This window comes from Hemicordylus capensis, chromosome 2 (genome assembly GCF_027244095.1).
Source record: "Hemicordylus capensis ecotype Gifberg chromosome 2, rHemCap1.1.pri, whole genome shotgun sequence".
NCBI classification, from domain to species: Eukaryota; Metazoa; Chordata; class Lepidosauria; order Squamata; family Cordylidae; genus Hemicordylus; species Hemicordylus capensis.
This window is the reverse complement of record NC_069658.1, coordinates 359,662,811-359,685,302: the sequence shown is the minus strand read 5'-3', so window position 1 is coordinate 359,685,302 and position 22,492 is coordinate 359,662,811. Positions and strand designations below refer to the sequence as shown.

The 22,492-nt window shown below is 45.2% G+C and overlaps 1 protein-coding gene across 8 annotated transcripts in view; it reads right to left on the bottom strand.

The window, feature by feature from the left end:
- The window catches only part of LOC128345453 (uncharacterized), a 244,597-nt gene that overhangs the window by 198,706 nt on the left and 23,399 nt on the right, over positions 1-22,492 (bottom strand). For all 8 annotated transcript variants that reach the window (XM_053297393.1, XM_053297396.1, XM_053297395.1 and 5 more), the window contains 4 exons: positions 12,896-13,039; positions 11,864-12,027; positions 8,972-9,087; positions 7,072-7,187 (listed from right to left, as the gene is read on the bottom strand). In XM_053297393.1, coding sequence (XP_053153368.1) covers positions 7,072-7,187; positions 8,972-9,087; positions 11,864-12,027; positions 12,896-13,039 — 540 coding nt within the window. The remainder of the gene's footprint in view (positions 1-7,071; positions 7,188-8,971; positions 9,088-11,863; positions 12,028-12,895; positions 13,040-22,492) is intronic.

Below are 22,492 nucleotides of genomic sequence, written 5' to 3'. Positions count from 1 at the left end.
GGCACTGGGGTTTCCCAGAGCGAGGGGTTGTGTAGTGCACATAGGGTGCCAACCACCTCCATACCCACAAGCCCTTGGGGTACTGGGTTTTGTGCTTCTGAGGTGTTCATTGTAGATTCTCTGGTAGCATATGAGATTTTCAGTGAAAAACAAGAATCCACTCTCATATGCTACCAGAGAATCTACACTCAGAACACCACAGAAACAACAGAACCCAGCACCCCATGGGTTAGCAACCCTTCCCCTGGCCAATGTGGGGTCAGTAAAGAGTGGCAAGAAGTAAAAGAGCCAATGGGGAACAAGGAGGGAATTGTCAGCAGGTCAGCCCATGATTTAGGTCACCGATCAGAAGACTGGAAGGGTGTGAAATTCAAAGAGATGTTAAACACAAAATGGAGACTGACTCAGAGATCACTACAAAATGGAGGTCCGAAACAACAAAACGTTTTGTAGCCGAAACAGGGACGTTTTGTTTTGTATACAAAACTTTTGGATCTGGAAAATGAGTGTTTTGTTTTGTCTACAAAACACCCGAAACAGGCTGTTTTGGGTACAAAACGTTTTGTATCCGAAACATTTCGCACATCCCTAATTTCTTCCGTAGGTGAATCAGAAGGAAGAGCTACAATATCTGGACTAGGGTCTTGTGGAAGCTGGTCGTCTGAGTCGTCCTTGGGGTCATCCCTCGAGGAGTCAGAAGGGTACTCATCTTCTTCAGAGGAGGAAGGTACATCATCTGACAAGTCTGATAGTTCCAAAGGTAAGGACTCCTTATGACTGACACGCAACCTCTGGGTGGTAGGTGTTGACAGTGGTGGCAAAGAAGTCTGAATAGATACTGTTCTGATAGGGCAAGACTGTGGGATCATGGCTTGCACTGAGGAATCTCTCACAGGTGGCTTGCTTGGATGAGGATTTAAGGTCTGAACTGCAGTATTTATGCCTTTGGGCACATCAGTTAAAGGAGTGGTAGTCTGAACTGAAATTGAAGTGTGAGGTAAGATGCATGGTGTAGTCTGCGTTGTAACAGCAACAGGTGGTCTGGGAGATGGGGTCTCCTTAGCCTCTCTAATTGCCACTCTCTGAATAACGCAAATTCATCAGGAGATAGAGTGATGCTAGTGTCACCCACCCTCCCACTGGACATAAACCAATTGGTGTCCTCTGAGCAGGAGTGAGAGAAGGTGTCTTCGGAGGAGGAAGACTACCATTATCATCATCATCAACAACAACATCTAAACCCTGGGAAATAAACCCCTGGAAAGCAGAGGTGGAAGGGGTCGTGTTTCCAGATTGAAGGAGTAGCAGGTCAGAGGACTCTGACCTCTATCCCTCCATCTGTTGAAGTAACCTCAGCCTGCATTTCTTCATCCAGGATTTCCTGTTCAGCACTTGCTGAAGATGGCTCATTCTCATTCTGAGTGATTCTCGACGTCAACGGAGAGGCAGCTTTCGACATCGAGGTTGGGTTCCGAGCAGAAGTTGATGGACGAAGGGCTGTAGATGTCAAAGTCAGCTTCCGTGCCGAAGTAGCGCCTTTTTCTTTCTTTTTTGTTGAGTCCCAGTCTCTCCCTTTGCTAGCACCGACCCGATGTTGAGTAGGTGCTCCACCGCTCAGCATCGAGCTCGGGGTGGAAGGCAATTGCCGAGGGGTTGGGGCAGGAGACAATGACTTCGCCCTGCTCCTCATCGGCTCAGCTTGCAGCCCCGACGGGGACGGAGTAGTATGCTTTGTAGCCGAAGCAGCTTCATGCCTCTTCGCTGCTGCGTGTGTCGATGGCGAAAAGCACCAGTGCTTCGGGCTGCCATTTATCAGCACCAAGGGCTCTTTAAATAGGCTTGACTTCGAAGACTTAAAGGAGGTCCCCATAGTACTGTGCTCGAGGAAGGCAAAAGAGCAGACCCAGGGTTTAGAATGCGTGTGAGCAGCCCTCGGCAGGGAAGATGAGGTAGACGGGCAAAGCGCGCACTCCACTAAGGAAACCTTCAGCTGTGCCGCCATATTCTTCAGAGTTTGTCTAGAAAAGGTCTTACATATAAGGCAAGCAGTCGTGGAGTGTTCCTCTCCAAGGCAGAAGAGACAAAGCTGATGGCCGTCTGTTGATGGGAGTTTAGCCCTGCAGCGGATACACCATTTGAAGGTGGTTTTCTCCTTCATAGGCGCACTCATGGGCAAAGGAATCAGCAGCTGCTTGGTTTTCTCTCTTATATGTTAACACTTGTCCTTGTCATGATAAGGGGAAGTCGGTACACAGTTCAGGGTCACTGTTTATAGACAAATAAGGGACAGAGATGGAAACGTTAGACTTTGCCGTTCGTTGTCATTCTGTGGTCAATCCGTTTGTCCATTAAAACTAAATATATACTTTTCCATTTAGGGGTGTGTGAAGAATAGTCATGGGCTGTCCTAAGGTCGTATTCTGAGCTAAACAACAAATTACTTTCCGAGGAGCAACAAAGTATCTGAGGTCTGAACGCGTCGGTAGTCAGAAAGAAACTGAGCAACAGATGCCTAATTGCCAGTATAGGTACTGCACGGCTCGTGCAGAGGCAGTTAAAAGGCGTTGCAAGGAGCTAATCAATACTACCCGAAGCTGTCCTGTGCAGGCGCAGAACCCATTTTTATGACTGTCGAGGCCTCACTATCCAGATCCATGGGCCCTTGACTGACAGGTGTAGGAATTCTGCGAACCATGGTCTTTGAGGACAGTGTGGTGCCACAAGCAATTCTTGAGCCTAGAGAATCTGAATCCTGTGGAGGCAGTGGCTGAGGACCAGTAGAGGTGGAAATGCATAGCATAGTCCCGGAAGCCACTGAGCCAATAGAGTGTCCACTGCATAGAAAGCGGGAGAACCGGGGAAGCTTTGCATTGACTGGTGAAGCAAAGAAGTCCACCTGTGAAGTGCCCAGGGCTTGAATCATCAAGATAAAGGTGTGAGAGCTGGTGCTCCATTCTGCTGGTTGGATCTCTTTCCTGCTGAGCCAATCTGTTGAGAACCCCGCTGACATGATGGGCTGTTAATGAGCCTAGATGAGATTCCACCCAGTGGAGTAAGAGCGAGGCTTCCTGATACAGGAACTTGGACCTGGTGCCCAATTGTTGGTCCATGTGTGCTTTAGCAGTTATGTTGTCCTTCTGGACCAGAACATGCCATTTCTGTAGTATCTGTTGGAACCATTGCAGGGCCAAGTGAATGGCCCTTAGTTCCAACCAATGTATACTGTGTGGCTGCTCTTGTGGAGTTCACTTTCCCTGCGCCAAATGCTGTAGACAGTGTGTCCCCCAGGCAGAGATATTTGCATCTGTCATGAGGATCACCCTGGGGTGTTCTAGGTAGGTCAGACCATAGGAAACTCGTGATTGTTGAGTCCACCATCGGAAAGAGTGAAACACATGTGGTGGAAACTTGACCTTGGTAGGTCTCTGACTCACAATATCATTCTGATATGGTAGGAGAAACTAGTGAAATGGGTGCAGGTGGAAATGGGCCCACTGAACCGCAGCTAGGGACGCCGCCGTCAGGCCCCGGTGTCTGCCCAGAGTAAGATCTGGTACTGTAGGGAAGGCAGTCACTTTGCCAACTGGACATTGTCTTGGATATGGTCTTGAGGGAGATTGAGAAGGTCCCGATAATGTGTCTATTATTACGCCTAGATGGCGAATTTGAGTGGAGGGTCCAAGTTGACTCTTTGGTTGACTAAGAATCCATGGTTAGATAGCATCCCGAGTGTGTTGTTCACATCTGACCTCACATTTGGTTTGGACGGGGACCATATCAGGAGGCCATCCAAAAAGACAAAAACCTGAATGTCTTTCAACCAAAGGTGGGCCACCAGGGGGCCAGGATCTTTGTGAAGATTCTGGGAGCTGATGATAGGCCAAATGGTAGCGCCTTGTACTGGTAATGAAGGCAGTTATATTTGAAGCATAGAAAAATGTGGTTCACCAGATGGATTGGCACGTGTAAGTATGCTTCCATCAAGTTCACAGAGGCCAGGAAGTTGGACTGGTATAAGGCCTCCACAACGGATCTCAGGGTCTCTAACCAGAACTTTCTGAGCTGTACAAATTTGTTGAGGAACTTCAAGTCCAATACTGCCCAAAGGGATTCAACAATTTTTGGCACAGTGAACAAAACTGAGTAAATCCTTTTGCCCCTTTGATGAACATTTGTCATTGAATCCACTCTCATTTCCTATCAGAGAATCTACTTTCAGACCACCTCAGAAGCAACAAAACCCAGTGCCTCATGGGCTTGTCATTTTGGGGGTGGTTGGCACCCTATATGTACTAAACCACACCTTGCTCTGGGCCACCCTGGTGCCCCCCAAGTGGAGTTATGGGGCTGCTGAAATTCCGTATGGGGGAAAAGCTTAAAGAAATTCTTTTAAAAACCACCCCTTTCACCAATTTATTTGAAATCTGGGTTGCAGCAGGCACCCATTGGGGAACTACCACCTGATCCACTCTTTTGCCCCCGAAACCCCTTTTCTGCCCCAAATCTGCCACAAAGACATGCCAAATTAAAAAATGTTTTTAAAATCGCCCCTTTGCTCCATTCCTTTGAAATCTAGTTGGTAGCTTCCTTGCACCCATTGGGCACTACCACCCACCATAACCCGCTCTGGGCCACTCTGGTTACCCCTCCCCTGGGGAGTTATAACTAAGGCTGCTGAAATCCCCATTATTCCCTATAAGGAAAAGCTTAAAGATGTGTAAACTTCAAAAATCACCACTTTGCCCAATTTCTTTGAAACATGGCATTTCAAATATGGCAAAACAGGTATTTTTTCATTGTTAGATTTATATACTGGACATAGGAGCAGGCTGATTGGGGAGGACAGGAGGGGCCAGGCACAAAGGCCAAAGCAGGGCAGCTGGTAAGGGGGCCTCAGCTGGAGGCAAAGTGGTCCCACATGGCCATTTCATGGGCAACATGGAGTGCAGGGCGGGGCCTTGCATTCCTGCTGGGACAGTCCAAGGCTGTGGCAGTGGAGAGGGCCACGAAGGTGGTGGTGCTATGGGCGCAGGCACCGATGGAGAACAATGGAGCCTTTTAGATGTTCAAAGCCCTGCAGGACCTTCTAGAATGTCCATGCCTCCTTCCTCTTTTTTGGGCACCATTGAGGACTGAGTGATTGTAGGTGGGCTTGAAGCTGCAGCGTGGGTCGCTATCACTTACTGCTGGGTGTTCTTGGGAGGCCGAAATGTTAAATCTTCTCCTTGGGGAAGAGCACATGTTGAATCTTCCTGATTCTATGTGTCATGAGAAGGAGAGAAAAGAAGAAAGGAAGAAAAAGAGTAAAGTTTTTGTGTGTGGGTGTTTGTGTATGTGCAGAAGGAAACAAGGAAAAAAGCAATCACTGTTCCCTCTAACAGGGATTTCCAGACTATACCTTATTGACTATAACTCCAGCATCCCTAGCTGCAGTGGCCTTTGGCTGGGGATTATGGGAGTTGTAGTCAACAACATCTGGGAATCCTTGTTAGAGGGAACAATGGTAGCAATGTAGAACCAAAGGAAAACAAAAGAGAAACAGCAGCTTGGCTGGGAAGAGAAGCTGCCTCTAGAGCTGGATGCAGGACTATAAGAACTCTCCTTCCCGGGCTATTTAAGCTCTTTTATCTAATTAGCATAGTCCTGCCTACTGGAGAAGAGAAATATGGTTATGGTGCTTGCCAAACAAGTTTTACGTGATATACGTGCTGCAAATTGCATGTGTTAAGACCTTTCTAAAACTTTTGTTTTTGAAGCCTCGGAGGGGAAATATATTGCAAGAAAAGCCATGCCATTGCCTTGCTTGGAGATCAAGGTGCCCAGTTGAACCACAATTTCACTGACATTTAATAGAGAATTCTGAGAGCCCTTAAGCCTTGCGTGGCACCATCTATTCCTTAAACTTTGGATCAGTACTACAACTGAACATTTAAGATTTCAATCCACTGCACAGCTTAGCATACTTTAATTCAGGGCTGTCAAAATCAGAATGCCTTATAATAAATACAGAAGGACCTTGATATCCACGGATTCATTAACTGCGGATTTGCGTATCCACATTCGCGTAATAGACACCCGTCCTCAGCATACGTGGGTGGGGGGAAGGGGAAAAAGCACAGTGATTTCACATATCCATGGGTCAGGAGTGGCCGGAAATAACATTTTGTGTTTCAGAGCTTCAAAATGGGTCCATTTAAAAAAGAAAATGGGTCTGTTTAAAAAAGATTTTTGGCCAATCTGGAGGCATTCCAGGGCACAGCATGACTCAGGAAGCAGATAAGAACAGCAGGCAGCTTCCCCCTGCATTTCCCCCCAAGAAAAACGATGTTTTGGCCATGTTTTACCTTGAACAGGAACCTAACCCCAATTCCCCATTGCTGGGATGCCTTGAAATTAGTGGTTTCCGTATCCATGGTTGTACAGTGGAACGGAATCCCCGTGAATATTGAGGTCTTCTTATATAACTTTTTAAAAAGGCCTGAACGTGGAATGATGGAAAGAAAGAGGGGAGGGAAACTGTGAGGATCGCTTGAAAGGAGAAAATACAAAGCAAGAGACGAGTTTTCCCGAGTGTATCTGCTGTGATAGTCAAAGAAGACCTGAGGGAGGATAGGTGGAAGGAGGCTATATTTATGTATGCATGTATGTATGTATATAACACATTTTTATACCGCCCAAAACGTAAGTTCTCTGGGTGGTTTACAAAACAATAAAAACAACCAATAAAAAGATTAACACATTTTAACAACATTAAAACTATTAAAACACAATTAAAACAATTAAAACAATATCTAATTAAAAGCTTGGGTGAACAAATGCATCTTGACTGCCTTTTTAAAAGTTGTAAGAGATGGAGAGGCTCTTATTTCAGGAGGAAGTGTGTTCCAAAGCTTCGGGGCAGCAGTGGAGAAAGCCCGTCCCCAAGTAGCCACCAGATGAGCTGGTGGCAACTGCAGATGGACCTCTCCTGATTATCTCAGCCTTTTGGCTAAGATCAAGTGTATAATTAAAATAAATGACAAAACATGAAAATAATCTCCTTCCTCTTCAAAACCCCACTATAGAACTTACCTTCCTTTTTCTTACAAATCCATCTGTATTTTTCCTCACAATTTAACCTCAGAGCAGTTTTGTTAAATAAATTAAGACCTACACAACTTCCTAGTGTGCTCCCATTAAATTTCATCCTGGATGCAAAAAAAACATAACTGACAAATCACTGACTGACATGGAAATTCATATTTAACACATTTATAGCCTGCTTCAAAAAACTTTTTGAAGAAGCTTAAAGATGCTAAAAACAATGGCCCACGTCCTAGCACTGTGCTTGTAGGAGTATGGTCATGAAAGAGGAAAGAGGCAATTTTCATCAACCTCCTTCCCTCTGCTGCCCTTGAAGATATGCTCTAGGAATGGGGAGCATTCAGAAACATATTTTCAGGGGCATCAGAGGCAGTACAGGAAAGGAGAAATCAGCAAAATTGCCCCTTTCTTGCATGAGCAAAACATACTCCCACAAGCACAACATTAGCCACGATGTGAACCAATATACATACAACAATAAATACTATTACTGACAAAACAGGTAGAACGCCAACAAAGAGCACAGCAGCAGTGAATTTTAGTGTACATTTACACATTGAAAATGTAGAGCAGCAATAATGATATAAGTTAACTAGAGGAACAAAAAGCTGTGGCACACTGTGTACTCTCTCATTCTGGAATTAATTTTTCATTCCCCCCACCCTTGGTAAGCTAGAATTCTTTAATGGTGCAATACAGAGCAAAACAAACCCACAGAACAATAAAGGAACAAAATGGGGGGAAATCCACTTGTTCTAGGAATGAAGCAACATGCCAGGCCTGAAGAAACAAGATAGTTAGCCTTTGCAAATTCTGATTCAAAAATTTGGATTTTATCCAAAATTGCCCCAAATCGGTAAAATCCAAATCTGTTTTTGTGGTTCTAAAGAATTTCTCACTTTGCTTTCCAGCCATTAAGGGATTAAAAACTCATTTTAATCCCTTTTAAAAGGTCTGCCTGTTTATGTAATGGGGAAGGAAAAAATTATGTAATGGGGAAGGAAAAAATTAATATAAAATCTTCCACAAGGGGTGGGATGATGGTCCAAGGAGTGGCTTCAGATCTAGAACATTTTGTAAATTTATACCTTGAAAGAATCCAGATTTCACCATTTTTAATTGTTTTTCAAAAATACACCAAAAATTTAGAGACTGACCCTCAACTTTGAAAAAAAAATTACATAGAGCCCTTCCAATGTGGACATTATGTGTGTCAGATTTCATAACTGTATGCCTATCCATTACAGAAATATAAAGGGGGGGGCGCAAAGGGGGCATTCTGTTACCCCTTTTGATGAAGGCAAAGGGTAGATTATTCCACATGCTGGTGGAATAGTGGTCAAAGGAGGGCCCTCAGTTTCAGATGTTTTTGTAAAGTTTTGGCTTGAAACAAGCCAGATCTTGCCATTTTTAGCCATTTTTAACAAAAATTTCAAACATTTGAGGAGAATTGGATTGACCAATTCTCACTACAGGGGGTCCTGACTTCCTTCTCCACATCTGTGGCAAGTTTCACGGCTCTAGGAAGAACCAGCAATTGTTTCCAATTTCCCCATTGACCACTCTGGGGAAAAATCTGAATTTAAGTTGGAATTCAGATTCGAATTCCAAATTTGATCCAATATCCAACATCACAAGAACCCATAGAATCCGAGTCCAATATTGTCAAATTTGGATAGGGTTGAATACGAATCTGAATCCGAATTTTTGGAACATGTACAGGCCTACAAGATAGCATTATTCAAAATCAGAATCTATTCTGATTTAGCATTACTGAAATATAACTCTGAAAATGCTGAATGTCTTTCTGTTAGTCCCACAAAAAACATTCATTTGGATAAATTTTCTCTTCCAAACTCATATTGTATTAAACATTAATGAACAGTACCAATGTAAAACCTTTGCTGCTGATTTCATATTTGACCAATGCCATATAAACTTTTGCTTCCTGCTATTCAATCCAGTCCACAAAATGTCCGAGGAGTTTCCAGAGAATAGCCACTTCTGCCAAAATACAAGACAAAATGTAACCATTTTGGATGTAAAAGTAGTTTTCTATTTGATGAGTAAACTATTAGCCTTGTGTGGTACTTTAAAAAGCCACAGTTAGGGTTAGCAATATTTTTAATCACAAACAGGGAAAATCAATTAAGCTTTCTCTCGGGAAGTCAAAAGTTCTGGAGTGCATGCCCTGGGAAAGGCTCCTGTAGACTACAGCTTTATTCAGTGCACTCCAAGTCTGTTTCCTACCTCTTCATAGAGGAAGTAGTGGTCCCAGACCCCTAAACTTGGCAAAATTTTAACAAGCTTAGCACAGATGACAGCAAAAAAGAAAGAAAGAAAGAAATATTGTAAAACAAATGGAGCCAATGTGATCAATATGAGGAATCTGGACAGAGAACTCTGGTCTGTAACTGCTTGAGCTGAAGGTCATCCTTTACCATATATGAACACCTTGATGAAGCTAAGCAGGTCAAGGTCTAGTCAATGACTGAATGGGCTAAGTGTCTGGGAACCCCAGCTAAGCTGCCTTCCTTGTGTCCCACAACACAAGAAAGGTGGGATATAAATACAATAAATAGATCCATAAAATAAACTATGTTAACTAGGTACCTCTAGCCTGAGAAGAGGACTATTACTGTAATGCAGTAAGGGCAGCTCTATGTGGGGCTACCCTTGAAGAATATTTGGAAACTGCAGCTAGTGCAAAATTTGGTGGCTAGGATTGTATCCAGAGCTGCCTGTTGGGATCATATTACACCAATTCTGAAAGAGCTGCACTGGCTACCCATTTGTTTCTGGGTCCAATTCAAGGTGCTGGTTTCAACCTTTAAAGCCCTTAACGGTTTGGGAACAAGATATCTGAAGCAGATTCTGTTTGCTTGGAGGGGGCTCTGCTCTGCATGCTGATGGTGAGAGAGGCTCTGTTGTCGAGCACGCAAGACAGAGCCTTCTTAGTCATTGCCCCCAGGCTTTGGAATGCTCTTCCAGCTGGCATCTGCTCCTCAATCTCCTTGATAGTTTTTAGGAAAAATTTAAAGACATGGCTCTTCACCAAAGCATTTAAATGAAAGTATTGTTTTTACTGCTGCTGCTTTGAATTTTATGTATTAATGCTTCAAATGGGTTATTAAATTTTTAAACTGAGATATTATTTTTATATTTATTTTATCTGTACTTTTGTACAGAAAATTATACTGTAAACTGCGTTGAGATTATTTTAATGAAAAGCAGTATATAAATCAGATGATAAATAAATAAGCAAGCAAGCAAGCCCCATTTCCAAGGTCTATGCTTATACTTACTAGCAGGAATCCACAAAAAGTCTAATGAACAACAACCATGGCAACTGCTCCTTCCTATTCTAATGAGTGTTCCTTCCCTTCCTGTGATAGGAATGAAGGGACCAACAAAAATGAGGCTCAGGCAGGCTCTAACATATACTATGTTTTCACGATTAGTACAAATTCAACAGGTATGGAGACAGGGAAAGTTGGGCAACCCAGAAGGAATGCATACAGTGGGAGAAGAGAGAACCAGAGCAAGACTGAGTGGGGATGTATTCTCTGAGGCTCTTAGGAAAAGTACTCTTTTTAAAGCTTGGAACACATTGAGGCAGGTCTCACAATCAGTGAGACCTGCTTTTGTCGATACTGCGGGGAGAGCGGGCTAAGCCCGCTCTCTCCGCAAACGATTGCTGCAGGAGCCCTGGGTGGCTGTATCGGCCACCCACAGGATTGCTGGCTCCATGACAGAGCCGGCGGGGGCTTGGGAGCCCAGGGACCGCGTGGCCCCCAGAAGCTCCAGTATGCCCTGTGCGAGCGTGCAGGGCATGCTGGCGAGACGCCAGGAGGCGGCTTTTTGCCTCCTCTCCAAGGGTCTCCTAATGAGTATCCACGGCTACTCACAATCAGAAAGTCTGGGTTTGCGGAGCGCTTTCTCAGCAAACCTGGGCTTTAGGGAGGGCTACTTGAGCGGGTTACCCACTTGTAAACCACCGGGCTCGCCTGCGAGCCCAGTGGTTTACACGATCAACAAAAATCAGTCTAGGCTCTCCTAGCCCGATTTTTGTTGATCAGGAGAACAGCCCCATTCTCTCAAGTCAGACATCATGACAAACCATGGTTTATGCAACCATCATTTAGCAATAGCAATAGCACTTACATTTATATACCGCTCTATAGCTGGAAGCTCTCTAAGCGGTTTACAATGATTTAGCATATTGCCCCCCAACATTCTGGGTACTCATTTTACCGACCTCAGAAGGATGGAAGGCTGAGTCAACCTTGAGCCCCTGGTCAGGATTGAACTTGTAACCTTCTGGTTACAGGGCGGCAGTTTTACCATTGCACCACCAGGGGCTCCACAATTTAGACCACAAATTATAGTTTGGACTTACAAACATACAACAGCTTGATGTATTCATAAGCGGGCTTTGCCAGCTCTCCCCGCTCACTCTTATGAACTGGGTCTCACTGATTGTTTAAAACCCTTGTATCTGGAAACAGGAAGGTATTTAGCCTCAGACCCAACCTAGCAGAAAACCTTGAGACTTGATAGTCTTTCTGAGGTATCTAGATCTACCTATTCTACAGGTATCTTTCTGCAGTATTTTGCTTCTAGCATTCTAGATTCTGAAGACAAGTATTTGGGAAGTATTGACCTGCCTTTGATCAGGCAACTGGATAAGAGGCCTTTCAATTCTATAACTGGAAAACAGAAGAACACCTGTCTACTATGCCCAAATTCTCAGAATTGGAAAGCCTTCATTTCTCCATACCAGTTCATGTTTGTTCTCAAGCCATAACAGGTCCGTATTTCTGAATCTTCTGCACTGTTTCCGAGCATCAATCCAGCTGGCTGCGGCCTCAGCACTGAAGTAGTAGCAATTGTTCTCCCAATACTGCCAACCAGAAAACCGTGGGCACCATACACTTTTCAGAGCTAACCAAAATACAAGCAAACCAGCAAGCGATTAGTATTTCAGTGTGTGTGCTTTGATCAAAAAGTGTAAGTTACAGATCATTAATAGATCTGTTTTAAATCTAGGCTCAAATGTACTTGCAGCAAACTAGTTTTCAGATTAATCGCAGGTGCAGAACACAATGCATGCCAACCAAAATCTTCCAGTGTAGTGATGTTGCATTGTAATATGCAAGAGCAAATCATGTCAAACTGTGGTTTGATGTCCTGGTTTGTTCCAGCTTTTGTTTAGGGATTTCTATCCCACCTTTCAGTCCTCAAAAATGACCCCAAACCAGATTAATTGTTTTACAAACCACAGTTCCTCAAGTTCATTTAGAACATAGAACTTCATTTTGTTCTAAAATAAAAGCAAAAGAATTCACTTTGTTTCTCTCACATGTGAAATGAGGGGGGGGGGAATATGTGTGATGGAAGGGGCCACAGCTCAGTGGAGCAGCACATATTTTGCATGCAGAAGATCCCAGGTTCAATCTCTGGCATCTCCAGGTAAAGCTGGGACAGACCCTGAAAATAATGAACTAAAAGGATTAAGAATTTGGCCCCTACAAGGTAGCTTCATAGGCACACTCCCAGAATACTAAAGCATTAGTATTACCTCTGAAGTAGCCTTAGGCAGCTGTACCCATAGCAACTGTGCATGAAGCATGGGCCTTCCCTCAAACAGTGAAGATGTACATGGCATGCAGTAGACACAGTAACAATGGCACATAAAAACCTACTGTAAGTATTATTACTACTTCCTGGGAGTAAGTAATAGTTCTTATTTAATTTTGGTTTGCAGATAGAGCCCCTCATCCCCACTCCCCAACTAGCTATGTTCAGTTACCTTGTTCACAAGCAGCAGGCGAATGCTGAGCTCTACATGAATGCAAATTATCACAAACTCCTGTGTAAGGATTGCACAGTTCATTACCATAGCATTGACTACAAACAGAGGAACAGTCTCTTCCAAAATACCCCATGGAACAGTCTAGAAAAAAGAATGAAAAATAATAGCACCATTAATGTTCATTATTAATCATTCCTATGAAATGTTTTCAGTGATCTATTAATTCTCCCATACAAAAGTGTGGGTTTTTAAAAACATATTTTTATACTGCTCAAAACTTACATCTCTGGGCGGTTTACAACAAAAACAGAAAAGTTAAAACATTAGTTAAAACAGATAAATGACAACAAAGAAATTAAAACGTTGGTTAAAATAAATGACAGCATGAAGTTAAAACATTACAACAATTTAAAACCTTAAAACAATATTTTAAAACAGTGTTAAAACTATTAAAATGGTATTTAATTAAAAGACTAGGTGAACAAATGTGTCTTCAAATATTTTTAAAAAATTTGTCAGAGATGGGGAGGGTCTTATTTCAGCAGGGAGCGCGTTGCAAAGCATTGGGGCAGCAACGGAGAAGTCCCATCCCCAAGTAGCCACCAGACGAGCCAGTGGCAACTGCAGACGAACCTCTCCAGATGATCTCAATAGGCGGTGGGGTTCATGACGAAGACGACGTTCTCTTAAATACCCAGGGCCCACGCTGTTTAGGGCTTTATAGGTTATAACCAAAACCTTGTATTTTGCCCGGAAACTTATCGGCAGCCAGTGTAGCTTTTTCAATACAGGAGTAATATGGGCTCTCCAAGATGATCCGGAGACCAACCTGGCTGCCGCATTCTGAACCAGCTGTAGTTTCTGAACTATACATACAAAGGCAGCACCACATAGCGCGCATTACAATAATCCAGTCTGGAGATTACCAGAATATGTACCACTGTTCTCAGGTCGTTTATCTCAAGAAACGGACGCAGCTGGCGTATCAGCCGAAGCTGATAAAAGGCACCTCTGGCTACCGCCTCAACCTGGGACACCAGGGAGAGGCTCGGATCCTGAAGTACCCCCAGACTGCGCACCTGTTCCTTCCGGGGAAATGTGACCCCATCCAGAACTACAGGTTACTCACCTGTAATGTTGGTTCTTCTAGTGGTCATCTGTACTTTTACACTAATGGGCTATGCGCCTACGCAGAGACCTTGTCGGGACCTAACAAGCTCAATACTCCTGCTTTGGGCGGGCCCCTGCCCCCAGCCGCTATATGCGGCTGCGCCACTCCTCATCCCCTCAGTCATGGAGTCCAGATTCAGTGAACCCCACAGGGAGGGCGGGGCATGTAAAAGGACAGATGACCACTAGAAGAACCAATGTTACAGTTGAGTAACCAGTAGTTCTTCGATGTGGTCTCTGTCTTTTACACTAATGGGCGCATAACAAGCTAGCACCCAAGGAGGAGGGATGAACAGAAGCAATATATAATCTGCCAGAATTTTTTGTTTCAGAAAACAAGCTTATCAACTGAAAATCAATTGCAGGACACTCCTGCCAAATACAACATCATCCCATGCCCTGGTATCAATGGCATAGTGGGGCGAAGCCCAGGTAGCTGCCTGACATATCGTGTCCAACGGGACTGCCTGATCAAAGGCCACAGAGGTCACCACCGACCTAACTGAGTATGCCTTAACGGTTGCAGGCAACTGCTTGTGAGCCAATTGATAACAGAGTTCAATTGTGGAAACTATCCACTAAGACATGGACTGGGCCGAAACTTGAAGATCTTTACACAGCCCATCATGGAGAATGAACAAGGAAGGAGTTTTTCTTCATTCATCTGAATGTAGAAGGATAATGCCCTTATAACATCAAAATGATGTAATTGTCTCTCTGGATCTGAGGAAGGATTTAGAAAAAACACTGGCAGAGTGAGCAGTGACGAACGGTGAAACATGGACACCACTTTGGGGGAAAACTGGACATCTGGTCTGAGTACGACCTTGTCCTTATGAAACTTAAGGTATGGTTGGTCAACCCTCAAGGCCTCAACTCACTTACCCTCCCGGCGGAGGTAATGGCCACCAAAAAGGCGACCTTCCAGGTCAGGAGATGGGGGTAAATTGAAGCCAAAGGCTCAAACAGCAGTTGCAGCAGACCAGCCAACACCACAAACAGATCTCAGGCTAGTGACATGACAAGATCATCTGGGAACATATGTATCAGATCTTTCAGAAAATATTTTACCACTGGATCCTTAAACCATGAAGCCCAATCAGAGGGGGAACGCGCCACAATGACTGCCAAATAAACCTTAAGGGACGAAAGCTTCAAACCAGACTCCTTAAGGAACAACAGATAATTACATATATTTTGTACAGATGGATTAAATACATCAAACTTATGCAGTAAAGCGAATGAAAAGAAATTAGTCCACTTGTGATCATATGACTTCCATGTGGACTGCTTCCTGGCAGCAACCAGCACTTCCCTAAGTCTCAATTGGAAGTTGGCATGACCTTCCATGCCATCAGATGGAGGGACCGAACATCTGGGTGAAGCACTCATCCCTTCTCCTGTGACAGGAGGTCTGGCAGGGCAGTTAGGCATTTCCAATCCACCACCAGGCGCCTCAGGGCCGGAAACCAAGGCCTCCTGGGTCACCATGGGGATATCAGGTTTGCCCTGGTGTTACGGTCCAGGCCTGATTTATATACTAAATATGCTCATTAGCTAGCATACAAAATTAGGCCTGGCTCATAGTGTCACCAAGTGACCAAGTTCTTTTATATGGTGACCATGTAGGATCTGGGCGCATGGAAGAAAGGAGATCAAACCAATCCTCAAAGATTCAATGGGCTTTATTGAGTATAAAAGAATAACAACATCAATCAAACTGAGCAGAAAGCAGGACACTCTATCAATATATTACTAACAGCATTTAAACAGAACATCCTAGCCAGCACCAATATTCAACGTGTTCCTAACTAACATATGTGTGTGTATTAAATCTTCCTAGAGCCTAATACAATTCAGATATAGATGGGGAAAAAAGGGGGGGGGTGTAAGGAAAGCTGAGGGCTGGCATGGTTTGGGAGATCAGGAATTAGTAGAGGAAAAGGGGAGGGAAGGAGAAGGAGGGGAAAAGATGGAGGGGCCCAAGGCTTGTAAGGAGCAGCATATTACCAGGACCAGAGACTTGAGAGCGGTGGATCTCTTCAGCTGAAGGAGCGAGGCTTCTTGGCTTGAGACAGGAGCGTTTGCAGTTGCTCAGATCATGGCTGAGAGCCAGAGCACCATGGCTGGGGAAGTCTTGACTTCTCACTGCCCAGTAGAAGTCACAGACAGCTCCTGTCCATGGACAGAGTTCCTGCTTGTTGCCCCGTGGCTTAGCAGCAAACTCTGGGATCCTTGTGAGCAGCTCTTGCTGTAGGCAAAAGATTGCCCGTAGGCACAAGACTGCCTGTAGGAGACAGTTCCTGTCCATGGACAGAGTTCCTGCTTCTAGCCCCGCGGCTTAGCAGCAAACTCTGGCATTGCTGGTGAGCAGATCTTGCTTGTAGGCACAAGAATGCCCGTAGGCACAAGACTGCTAACTCTCTGTCCAGTAGCCTCATTCTTTATAGTTGCATTTTCTTTGATCTATTCAAATCTCATTTTTCCTGGGTCCCAAAAGGTGACAACTTGCTGCTACCTTCTGGACAATGTCTTTTAATTATTCAGGATATTGGCCAGTCCAGAGAGATCTGAATATCATCTTCTGCAAACTGTGCACTTAGAAGGGAGGGGGAACATTGCCCAAAGCAAATCTGCATCTCTGAGCTACAAATGGCATCTTCCCCGATTTGCCAGTCTGACCCCAAAAGGTGTTAAAGTGTTAGTAAGGTATGATTAAAGTCTATAGGTGTTTTCTTAGGGTGGAATTTCTATAGACAGCAACTGAATAATCCCCTTTGGCCATAGCAGAGCCATCATTGACAAAGATTAACATAAACTTCTTGCAACAGGAAAGAGGAGGTCAGCCTCTGGCCTCTTCCACAGACATTATCTGGTAGTGAGTTGCATTTTAGCATATGATTAGCTCAGGCCTAGCTTTTGTGTCTTCTTGAGTATCCATTTCACAATACAATGCTGGATCACCTCTTTCCTCACAGGTCAGTTGAGATCTGGGCTGTCAGTTCACCCTGAGCCCAAGCCTTAATTGAACTCTTAATATAAAATGAAATCAGACATAGGCCTGAATTCCACATACTTCTGAGTTGGTACCTTTAAGTCTAAGGCTGGGGTACATACATGTGCCCGTAACACTGGCCTGATTCACCCTCAGTTTGTGCAGGACCCTCGGAATGAGGGGAAACAGGGGAAATGCATACAGAAGAGGGACCATCCAAAATAGGACGAAGGCATCGCTCAGAGAGCCCTCGCCTGCCCTGCCTCTCTGCCCTGGAGGAATAGAGGGCACAATGTGCATTGTCCCGGAAAGCAAATAGGTCCAGCAACGGGACTCCCCAATTTATAAATATGTCCCTGAGAACACCTTGGTGCAATGCCCACTCATGGGAGACCACCGCCATTCTGCTCAGAATGTCCGCTTGGCCATTCAGAGAACCTTGTATATGAATTGCCTGAGGCGATACCGCATCTGCCAGGCACCAATGCCAAAGTTCCAGAGACAGAAACAGAAGGCTCCTCGAGGATGTGCTGCCCTGTCGATTGACATAGGCTTTTGCCATCATATTGTCTGTTTGTATTGTCACTGAGTGACCCCCAATCAGGGGCAGAAAGCCCTTGAGAGCATTGAAAATGGCCAACAGCTCCAGATAATTGATGTGCTGAATCCTCTCCTCAGGGGACCAATGTCCACTCAGACGAAGCCCTTCCAGGTGCATTCCCCAACCGAGCTCCGAGGCATCTGTCGTGATCACCCATCGGGCTCGAGAGGCCTGAAAGGGAGTACCAACACTCAAGTGCCAAAACTCTGTCCACCACTCCGCAATCGCCCGAACCAATCGAGGTGGTGTGTGCTCTATATGGCCCGGGTCCCACAGGGGATCAAACACATTCAAAAACCATCTCTGAATGATGCGCATTCGAAGACGCACGAGACAGCACATATGTACTAGCTGCCATATGACCCAGCAGGCGCTGCACTGAGCACATAGTCTGTGGGCCTCCAGCTAGGAAAGCAGCAGCTGGCTTCTGGAGAGTAACTATGCGGCCCATCAGAAGGAAGAACCTTTCCAAGGTCTTGTCGAATATCAGTCCAATGAACTGAATCCGGCAGGTGGGTTCCAACTGAGATTTTTAAAAGTTTATTTGGAAACCCAGATCCTGCAGAGTATCTACTACGATCTCGAGGGTGTCCATGACCGCACACTTGGTGCTCACCAAGATGAGCCAATTGTCTAGATATGGCAGAACCTGCAATCCTCGCTCCTGCAGGAACACCACCATCGGGGCCAGACATTTCGTAAAGACCCTCAGTGCCGTTGTGAGGCCGAATAGCAAGGCCTTGAATTGATAGGGGATCCCCCCAATCTGAAACCTCAGGAAGCGTCGATGCTGAGGGTGTATTGAGACGTGGTAATATGCATCTTTTAAGTCCAGGGAAACCATCCACATGTTCTTTTCCAAGATAGTCATAATGTCGGTACCAACAGCATTCGGAACCTTTTGTAGACCAAATGTTTGTTCAGAGCCCTGATGTCTAGTAAGGTGCTGACCGCTGTCTGGTTTTGGCACAAGAAAGTACCAGGAATAGAACCCAGGGCTGTCGGGGTTGGCAACCTTCTCGATCACATCCTTTGGCAGGAAAGCAGCAACCTCTTGAACCAACTCTGGGGTGCAAGGAGTCACCAAAATGCCGGACACCGGCTGTCTCCCACAAAACTCCAGGGCATAGCCAAAATATATTATTGTAAGGACTCACTGGTCCGTAGTCACTTTGTCCCAACTTGACAAGAATGGGGTCAGGCAAGTCCTGAAGCGCCCCGAGTCATTGCTTCTTCTGGAAAGTATTCGGGCACTGTTTCTGAAAGGCCGGCTTACTGGGCTTGTATTTGGACTGGAACTTGTTGCCATGAAAGGACTGTTCCTAAGTTGACTGTTTCTGGGAAGGGGCCTTCTGTGGCTGATAAGGTGCCCACCTGGCAGTTTTCTGAGGTTTGGTAGTGGGTGAGGCATATGACACAGAACGTGCTGTGCTCCCCAACTTCTGAATTTTCAGGAGTGTGTCATCAGTCTGTTCTGAAAAGAGGCTAGAGCCCTCAAAGGGCAGGTCCTCAACCCTAGCACGGGCCTCATAGTCTGAGTGCCACAGATGTGGCCATCACTTTAGCCGCACATTCCATCGAATGTCGGGCAGAATAAAGTTCCTGTTTTGCCACTTTAATAGCCTCATGGAAAAACACTTTTGCCAGATCCCTCTTGTCCTGTGGGAGGAGATCCAGGAAAAGACCCACCTTTCCCCACAAAAAGTGGTTATATCGGGCATTATAAGCCTGATAATTAGCCACCCTCAAGTGGAGGGCTGAGGCCGAATAAATCCTCCTCCCGAAGGAGTCCAATATTCTTCCTTTTTTGTCACTGGGTGCAGACTGGCTGTGACCTCTGGTTCTTTGCAAGGATGCCTCCACAACAATCGAATTCAGGGTGGGATGATTTTTCAAAAAGGTGGTATCATTGATACAATAAGGGGGTGGTGGTTGATCTGCCCCTTATCCTACCACATGCAGCCAACACGCTGCCTCAAATGTTCGTTTTCAGAGATTCATGGGTGATTTTGGAGAAGGAAAGACCACACACACACACACACACACACACACACACTCACAACTGTGAGTTTTCATGGGCTTTATTAAGGCTAATGATTACAAGTGTAGGTGATTGGGCATATAGGCAAGGAGTCATCAATTTCATTTTTCTATTATTGTAGTGTAGTGTTCAGTAACAGCTAAAAGCATTCCTAAAATCATTTTCCCGTTTGCCAAAATGCAGAGCTGGTAGCAAAGCAGTGCCCCCCACTACCAACCCCCTCAGACGCTCCAGAAGGATACTATCGTCAATAGTATTGAAAGCCACTGAGAGTTACAGAAGGACCAAGAGAGTCATGCTTCCTCTGTCAATTCCCAATTGGAGATCATCCATCAGGCCGACCAAGGCAGTCTCCACCCCATAGCCCGCCCGAAAGCCAGTCTGAAACAGGTCTAGATAACTGGTTTCCTCCAAGACTGTCTGGAGCTGGGAAGCCACAACCCTCTCAATTACCTTGCCCAACCATGGAAGGTTGGAGACAGGCCTGTAGTTACCCAACTCAGAGAGATCCAAGGCAGGCTTCTTTAGAAGTGGTCTAATAATTGCCTCCTTAAGACAAGGAGGCATCCTTCCCTTCCTCAGAGAAGCATTTATGATCTCTGCCAGGCCTCCTACAATAATCCCCCTGCTAGATATTATAAGCCATGTCGGGCAAGGATCAAAAGAACAGGTAGTAGGCCGCAGCGCTCCAAGCAGCTTGTCCACATCCTCAAGAGTCACAAAATGGAACTGATCTAACCTAACCACACAATAGGAGTTGCTGGACACCTCCACATCAGGCACTGAAGTAACTGTGGATACAGAATCTATGTCGGCCCGAATACGAGATTTCCCCCACAAAGAATTCTTTAAACATGTCACAGCTGGTAATCGATGGTTCCAGATTTTGATTCAAAGGAGGAGGAGAATGTACTACCCTCTCACAACTCTGAACAACTCCGTCGGATGTGAACTTGCAGATGCAATACGGGCAGAAAGGAATCTCTTCGTTGCCACATGTATTGCCTGAGCATAGATCTTCAAATGTACTCTATGTTGCAATCTGTCGGATTCGAGTTGAGTCTTTTTCCACTTACGCACAAGTTGTCTACCTTGCTGCTTCAGCCCCCGTAGTTCTTCCGTATACCAAGGGGCCAATTTTGAAGCGGGTCAGAGAGGATGCTTAGGAGCAATCATGTCTACTGCCCCGGTGAGTTTGCTGTTCCAGTTCTCCACCAGAGCATCAACAGGATCGCCGGCAGAACCAACACTAAATCCCTCTAAGGCTTCTTGGAATCCTATTGGATTCAATAACCTTCTCGAGTGGACCATCCTAACAGGCCCTTCAGCCCTGCAAAGGTGGGAAGTGATTGTGAGTCCAACCTTAACCAGATGGTGGTCCATCCATGACAATGGGGAAATCTCAGGAGTCCACACCCATGGAACACCACCCTGATCAGAGTGAAAGAACAAATCAAATGTGTGTCCAGCAATGTATGTTGGTCCTGAGACAACTTGGGATAGGCCCACAGTCGTCATGGCCACTATGAAGTCCTGAGCCGCCCCAGACAAATTGGTCCCGAAATGAACAATGAAGTCCCCCAGCACCACAAGCCTGGGAGACTCCAACACCAAACCCAAGAACAGGTCCGTCAGCTCAGTTAGAGACTCGGCTGAGCAGTGGGGCTCAAGGTACACCAACAAAAGCCCCAATCTATCCCTGGTCCCCAAACTTAGGTACACACATTCGATATGGGCCGGCACCTCAACAGGGATCCTAGTAAGGGAGATGTTATTCTTATAGACCACAGCCACTCCACCTCCCCACCCACGGTCTCTCACCCACTCCTCAACAGAGTTCCCTGGAGGAAGAAGCTGAGACCAAACTGGGCCACTGGCCTCCCCCAACCAGGTCTCCGTAATACAAACCAAGTCAGCTCCTGAATCCAGAATCAAATCATGAATGGTTTCTGATTTGTTCTGGACTGGCCTGGGATTAAAAAAAGAGAAAGGTGAGGTTCCGAGGGTGGTTGGCACTGCTCCCCAAGGTAAAACAGCTGACAGGGCAGCCAGATTGGAAACAGCTATTAGATTTCTGATCCCCCTTCCCCTGTAATGACCCACTGACCTGCCAACGTTACTCCTGTTCCCCATCACCACTGGAATTGCCGCCCCATAATCAGTGGATACAGCCCCTGTTTCCTCATCTTCAGCCAAACCCAGACACATTATAAAAGAATCTAACCCAGTTCTCAACTAAAAGTAGAAGCCAAACTATTAAATGCCCGCTCGCCCCCCACATGTGAGTACTTGGTTTTGGGAAGGATACAGTTAACAATCCCATTTTGCGCAATAAGAAAAAACTGAAACTGAAATAATTATTTTCTGGAAGCTGAGGGAACTTAAATAGTTATCTCCTATCTAAGTTCCAGATTTTAGCCACTTTTAGGCCTCAACATTGCTGTGGGTCAGGTTTAGAGGACTGCAATATACATCATGTACAATCCCCCTTTTCCAGCACACCCAACTGCAATATCTTAAGATTCAACACAGACATATAAAAAGAGTTATTATTCTAGGAATGCTGTTTTACAAAAACTGTTTGAGCCAGTAAGATAGTCTAGGAGTCCTAGCCTTCCTTCTCCTGTTATTCTTCCCCTTCTCCGCTGACCACACTTATTTAGTACTACATACTTCTGGCCTTTCCTCCTCTTTTAAAAACTGACATGTATTTATTTGTTTTTATGTATTATATACCACCCTCAGGGTGGCTTGGTTGCATTTCTATTTTAGGGTGGTTGTTCTTTT